The sequence below is a fragment of the Oratosquilla oratoria genome, chromosome 13 (assembly GCF_046742065.1).
Source record: "Oratosquilla oratoria isolate Oo_2021 chromosome 13, ASM4674206v1, whole genome shotgun sequence".
NCBI lineage: Eukaryota > Metazoa > Arthropoda > Malacostraca > Stomatopoda > Squillidae > Oratosquilla > Oratosquilla oratoria.
Window position 1 is genome coordinate 70,449,378 of NC_134789.1, and position 7,500 is coordinate 70,456,877.

At 41.5% G+C, this 7,500-nt stretch overlaps 1 protein-coding gene across 1 annotated transcript in view; it reads left to right on the forward strand.

Moving 5' to 3' along the window:
- Nucleotides 1-7,500, forward strand: part of LOC143032286 (uncharacterized) — a gene marked incomplete at its 5' end in the record, with an annotated part of 48,029 nt that overhangs the window by 9,594 nt on the left and 30,935 nt on the right. Inside the window, one exon of the mRNA XM_076196759.1 lies at nt 3,229-3,501. Coding sequence (XP_076052874.1) covers nt 3,229-3,501 — 273 coding nt within the window. The remainder of the gene's footprint in view (nt 1-3,228; nt 3,502-7,500) is intronic.

The window sequence follows — 7,500 nt, forward strand, 5'->3', positions numbered from 1 at the left end:
CTCCCCGAAGTCTTAGGCTACGGACGCACGAGAGGCTGTTTAGCCGTTTTTATAGAACACACTACTTTTAATGGAATTGCGCGCATTAGTTACTTAACCGCTAATGCGCGCAATTCCATTAAAAGTAGTGTGTTCTATAAAAACGGCTAAACAGCCGCAGCGGTTGAGCGGCTAAACAGCCTCTCGTGCGTTTCACCTTTTACTCACCTCCTCTCCAACTATACCTCTCCTCCTCTCTACCTCAACTCCCTTTCTCCCTCTTTCCCTCTACGTCCCCTTTCTCCCTTAACCTCAGCCTTCTCCTCCCACTCCTCTTCTCCCCCTCTCCTCCTCTCCTCCTCTCCTCCTCTCCTCCTCTCCCCCTCTCCCCCTCTCCTCCTCTCCTCCTCTCCTCCTCTCCTCCTCTCCTCCTCTCCTCCTCTCCTCCCACTCCTCTTCTCCCCCTCTCATCCTCTCCTCCTCTCCTCCTTTCCTCCTCTCCTCCTCTTCCCCTCTCCTCCTCTCCTCCTCCTCTCCTCCTCCTCTCCTCCTCTTCTCCTCTCCTTCTCTTCTCTCCTACTCTCCTACTTTCCTCCTCTTCTCCTCTCCTCCTCTTCCCCTCTCCTCCTCTCCTCCTCTCCTACTCTCCTCCTCCACTCCTCTTCTCCCTCTCTCCTCCTCTCGTACTCTCCTCCTCCCCTCCTCTTCTCCCTCTCTCCTCCTCTCCTCCTCTCCTCCCACTCCTCTCCTCTCCTCCTCTCCTCCTCTCCTCCTCTCCTCCTCTCCTCTCTTACTCTCCTACTTTCCTCCTCTTCTCCTCTCCTGTCCCCCTCTCCTCCTCTCCTTCAGCCCTCGTTCATTTGATTTCGGAGTTATCTTGACCAATTCATCTGGTCCTTGAACCGGAGTGGCCGGTCGAGGACCAACTATCTCCTCGAAGTATGCCTCGCCCTAGAAACCTCGTCCTTCACTTCATCCTCCACTGCATCATCCTCTTCCTCTACCTCTTCCTCTTATCCACCTCAAGTCTAAACTAGAACTCCCATCGAAACGCCGATATCTGAAGTCTGACTTGTGTTTGATGTCGTCATCTTAAACTTTGCCTCGATCTCAATTTTACCTTTACCATGCTGTCTTCCTCCTCCTTCTCCTCCTCCTCCTCGTCCTATTCTTCCTCTTCCTCCTCCTCCTCCCCCTCTTCTTTCTCTTTATCCTCTCCCTCCTCCTCCTCCTCCTCGTCCTATTCTTCCTCTTCCTCCTCCTCCTCCCCCTCTTCTTTCTCTTTATCCTCTCCCTCCTCCTCTTCCTCCTCCTCCTCCTCCTCCTCTTACTCTATCTTATCCTTGTACCTCACTTTCGACTACTACTCCATGTTGTCCACTCCTTTATCTATTTATTTTTTCTTTTCTTCTTTATTCTCTTTCTCTTCCTTCTCCTCCTACTTCTATTTTCACCAACCCTCTCCTCTTTTTCATGTGTCTCTTCCTCCTCTTTTTTGTTCCAATTCTTCCCTCTCCTTCTGCTCTTTTTTCCTCTTTTCTTTATCGTTTTTCCTTCTCCTCCTCCTTTTCATATGCATCCATTGTTATCTCTATTCGCCCTTCTTCTTTTTTTCGTTTCTTCAACATTCTCTTCCCTTTCTCCATTTCATACAATTTCCCTCAACCCTATAATATGTTTCAAAACATTCTTATTTTCCCAAAGTTTTTTTTTTTTTTTTTTTTTTTTTTTTTTTTTTTTTTTTTTTTTTTTTTTTTTTTTTTTTTTTTTTTTTTTTTTTTTTTTTTTGTAATGATTCTCTATATGATCTCCATTTTTATTTCTGCTGTTTCCTTGTTCACACTTTTCCTTTTGTCCTCTGTCCTTCAATTATGTCAATCACTCACGCCTATTCTTCTATTGTTCTTCCTTTCCTCACCTACTTCCTCCTCCTCTTCATCGTCCTCCTTCTCCTCCTTCTCCTCCTCATCTACCTCCTCCACCTCCTCCTCGTCTTCCTACCCCCTCTCCTTCACCCCTTCCTCTTCCTCCCCTTCTCATCACCCTACTCCTCCTAATGTTCATCTTCCACCCTACCTCCCTCACCCTCTCCCCAATATGTACCTGTACATGTGCTGCTTATATGTATGTGTGTATATTTATGTGACTCTTTCCCTCTCCTCCCTTAGTACTCCACCTCACCCTCCACGTTAACCTCGTCACAACGTAGGTCATCACAAAGTCCTGTCACTAATATTTGAAAGTTTCGTAACTTGATTCTATGATATGTACCAATGGAAGGTAAAATCGAATCGTTGGCTACTTTCTGACTGCCGCCAGAGGATTCGAATAGAAGAGAACCCCTTCTCGCGTACTTAGGTACTTTGATTCACAAGTCATGCTTTTTGGCTGTGCTTCGTTATCGCCATCATCATCACCATTATCATCATCATCACCATTATCACCACCATCACCATCACCATCACCATCAGCACCATCATCATCATCATCATCATCATCATCATCATCATCATCATCATCATCATCATCATCATCATCATCATCATCATCATCATCATCGTCGTCATCATCATCATCATCATCATCATCATCATCATCACCATCATCACCATCATCATCATAATAATCACCATCATCATCACCATCATCCATCATCATCATCATCATCATCATCATCATCATCATCATCATCATCATCATCATCATCATCATCATCATCACCATCACCATCATCATCATCATCATCATCATCATCGTCATCGTCATCATCATCGTCATCATCATCATCATCAGCAGCAGCAGCAGCAGCAGCAGCAGCAGTAGTAGCAGCAGTAGCAGCAGCAGCAGCGGCAGCAGCAGCAGCAGCAGCGGCAGCAGCAGCGGCAGCGGCAGCGGTAGCAGTAGCAGCAGTAGTAGCAGCAGTAGCAGCAGCAGCAGCATCGTCGTCGGCATCTTCATCATCATCATCATCATCATCATCATCATCATCATCATCATCATCATCATCATCATCATCATCATCATCATCATCATCATCATCACCATCACCATTACCACCACCATTATCATCCCTCATCATCATCATCATCATCCCCATCACCATTACCACCACCATTATCATCCTTCATCATCATCTTCATAGTAACAGTAATACAGTGATAGTGACAGTGACAGTAACAGTGACATTGACTGTAATAGTGATAATGAGTACTTAAAGTAACACTGGCACAACGACAATGACGATGACAGTAACAGTGACATTATCAGTAACAGTGACAGTGATGGAGATATAGTCACAGTGATAGTGATAGTCACGGTGACACTGAGAATGACAGTGACAGTGCTGGAAACGGGCCTGGGCAGTGGCAACGTCAATGGCTGTAATAGAATCGGACGCGACTGTGACGGTGCCGGTGAAATTGCCTGTGCCCGTGACGGACGCCTCGAACCAGTCAGTGGTCGCGGGGGCCATTCCCGATCTGGGCAGCACTGGCAGCCAGGCCCGGGGCGCGTAATACAGTGGTAAGCCCGTGACGAAATATGGGCTGCCGTCTTCTAAACATCCCAATCCTTCAAACCAATGGAGGCTGTAAACCTGGAACATAAGTAGACGGAGTCCCAGGGGTATAGCAGTTTTGCGAATATATATATATACATATATATATATATATATATATATATATATATATATATATATATATACATATACGCACATAAATATATAAACGTATATATATATATATATACGTATATATATGTATATATATATATATACATATATATATATATATATATATATATATATATATATATATATATATATATATATATATATAAGATACGCAACCACCAAGACAATTACTTTCCTTACCTCCACGGACATAAACACTGGGAGAGGGAAGCAGGTCCCTCAGTATTTCTCTCAACTCTCATCCCCCCCAATACACCCGTCACGGTATATTGATGAGCGAGCTCATCGCCCTTTACCGTGGCTCCCGATTTTACCACAGTTCCCACGCGTTGAGGCAACCCTCGAGTCTAGTCGTCACTTTGACACGCATATGTAGGCTCAAACGTCTACGCACATAAACACACACACATACATGCAAACATACACACACACACACACACACACACACACACACACACACACACACACACACACACACACACACACACACACACACACACACACACACACACACACACACACACATGCACACATACACATATACGCATACACATACATCCACATACATACGCGCACACACACACACACACACACACACACACACACACACACACACACACACACACACACACACACACACACACACACACACACACACACACACACACACACATACACACACACACACACACACACACACACACACACACACACACACACACACACACACACACACACACACACACACACACACACACACACACACACACACACACACACACACACACACACACACATATTAGAAAAAACAAGTAAGTTGGCAAGAAGTACTGTAAACAATTCTATGGGAGGTTAATCGACATGAGATTGAGAAAATGGTGCATCAGAATGGGCGAAGAAAAAAATAAATAAATAAAAAATAAAAAATGGAGAAAAAAGAAAATTAAGTGGCCTATAATCGTACTAACATTGACGGATTAATTTCAGGGTTGAATGAACTAAATGATTACCTGTTAGAAGAAAAACCAGACATAATAGGAATTGTGGAGACGAAATTAGGGTGTTTAATACAACCCATTAATGTTAGACGAGGGCTATACAATCACTGGATTAAAAAAAGAAACGAGAAGGAGTGAGGAGGAATCATGTTATTGGCCAAGAAAAACTTGAATGTGACAAAAATTACGGAGGACAAACGCAATGTAGAACTGATCATGATAAAAGTCGAAGACATGGACATGAAAAGTAGAAAATTTGTGGTGATGTATGTTCGCCCCCAAAAACGAGCGCTTGGAAAGGGGGATGAGCATATGAAAATGCTAAAAGATACAAGGCATTCATTAAAAGAGATTCTAATAGGCGGAGGTAACCTGGTAGTTATGGGAGACTTTAACTGCAAAGAAATTTTGGGAGGACATGACAATTAAAGGCGGAGAAGACTTGTGGGGTAATGTATTACTGGGCATGACCATGGAATATACAATGACACAGTGGGTCATTGAAAACACCAGATACAGAAGTAATGAGGAACCGTCGAGCCTAGATTTAATATTTACAACGGAACCTGAAATTGTGGATAAAATTGAATACAAGACACCACTTGGAAAGAGTGACCATATAGTTATAGAGACTGAACTAAAGGAAGAAATATATATGGAGAGAAATGAAAAGCATAGGAAAGGAAGATTGATGTACAACAAAACAGACTTTGGGAAATTAAATAAATTCTTTCAGAACGCAAATAGGGAAAATTCTACATGGATGAGACAAAAGTGAAAGAGAAATGGGACATCCTGATGGATAATTATAATGAAGGAGTGAATAGGCACGTACCAAGACAGAAACAAGAGAGACTGTATATTAAATGCTGGTTCAACAGAAGATGCAGTGAGGCAAAATATAGAAGAGACAGAGCTTGGAAAAGATAGAGAAAATATAAGAAAATGAAAAATTGCAAATATATATAAACTACAGAAATGAGTATGTAAAAGTGCGAAGAGAGGAAAAAAAGGAACTATGAAAAAGACATTATAGTAAAATGCATGGAGCAACCCCAACTATTCTATAGATACGTGAAAGGTAAACTTAGAAATAAACAGAAAATGGTGAAAATACGCCAAGGAAATATAAAATACACAGAAGATCTAGAAATTGTCAAAGTGATAAATAATCACTTAAAGTAGGTTTTCACTAGAGAGAAGGCACAGTACTGGGACGAAGGAAGTGAAGTGTGACCTCCCCCATGAATGAAAAAAAAAAATGGAACATTTAACAAACCTAGTTGTTAGGAAATCTCGTGGACCGGACGGAATTGCAAATTGGATTCTAAAAGACTGCAAACAAGAATTAATGGACAAAATATATAACACAATATGTTGCTCACTTAAAGAAGGAAAAATACCAAAAGACTAGAAAAATACTAACATTGAACCAATATATAAAGGAGGAAACAAGGAAGACCCAATAACTATAGACTGGTTTCACTATCAAGCATTATAGCCAAAATTTGTGAGGAAATTATCAAGAATAGATGGCTAAAACACCTGGAAGATAATGATATAATAGACCCAAAACAATTTCGGTTCAGACAGAGAAGATCATGTACCACAAATTGAATCTGTTTTTACTCAAGACTAATAGAATATAATACAAGAAAGGAATGGATGAGCTGATTGCGCTTTTTTGGACTTACAAAAAACTTTCAACAAGGTACCACACAAAAAATTATTTAAAAAAAAAATTGGAGCATAGGAGAGTAGTACTCAGAGAAAAATATTCAGGTTGGAAGGAGGTGATTAGTGGATCTGTATTGGCTCCAATAATGTTTGCTATTCATGTGAATGACATAGATGATGATGTGGAATGTTACATGAGCTTCTTTGCCGAGGACGCTAAGTTGTTAAGGAAAGTAAAAATCGAGACGGATTGCAAATCATTACAGGAAGACCTGAATAAGGTTTGAAAGGGGAGTCAGAAATGGGAAGTGGACTTCAACATTAAGAAGTGTAGCATACTGGAGTTTGGAAAAAATCAAAATAGAATATCAGGACACTATAAAATTGGAACTAAGGAAGTAAAGAGAGTGGGATCTGAAAGTAATTATCTCAAACGACTTGTCCTCTGATAAACATATAAACAAAATTGTCGGAGAATCCTATAACTTGCTAAGATTAATAAAAGTGGTATTTACATATTTGGACGAAGAACTTATTAAAAAAAAATATTAGTCACACTGATAAGGCCTAAACTAGAATATGCGACGACCAAAAATAATATAAAGAAAATTAAAAGAATCCAGACAGCAACCACAGAAATGGCTCCTGAACTTTCAAACTTGTCATATGAGGAGAGACTGGCTAAATTGGAGTTACCGACTTTGGAGTAATAAAGAGAGAGAGGCGACCTACTGGCCATCTATAGAATCATGAAGGGCACAGAAATACTCGATAGAGAGGAACTGTTAAACTGGGACAAGAGAAACACAAGAGGACATGGAAAGAAACTCAAAAAAACATAGTTATAGAAGAGATCTGTAGTCCGCATTCACAAGTCCCAGCATAATGATAATAAAGAATCCCTTGTAGCTGTGATAGATAGATCCTGAAATCCATGGCGCTTTGATAGCAATGTGCTTTCCGTCCATTGGCCCCACTGCATAAGGAAAGTTCCAACTGTCACCAAAACGCTCGCTGACCTCACGCCATCCGTCCTCGGTAGTTGGCAGGGACACGAATTCGTGGCCATATTCCTGGATGATTGCCTCACCAGCAATGGGTACGAACACAGATATTGTGTTGTGAGGTACCCGAAAACTGTAAGCGAGACTGTGG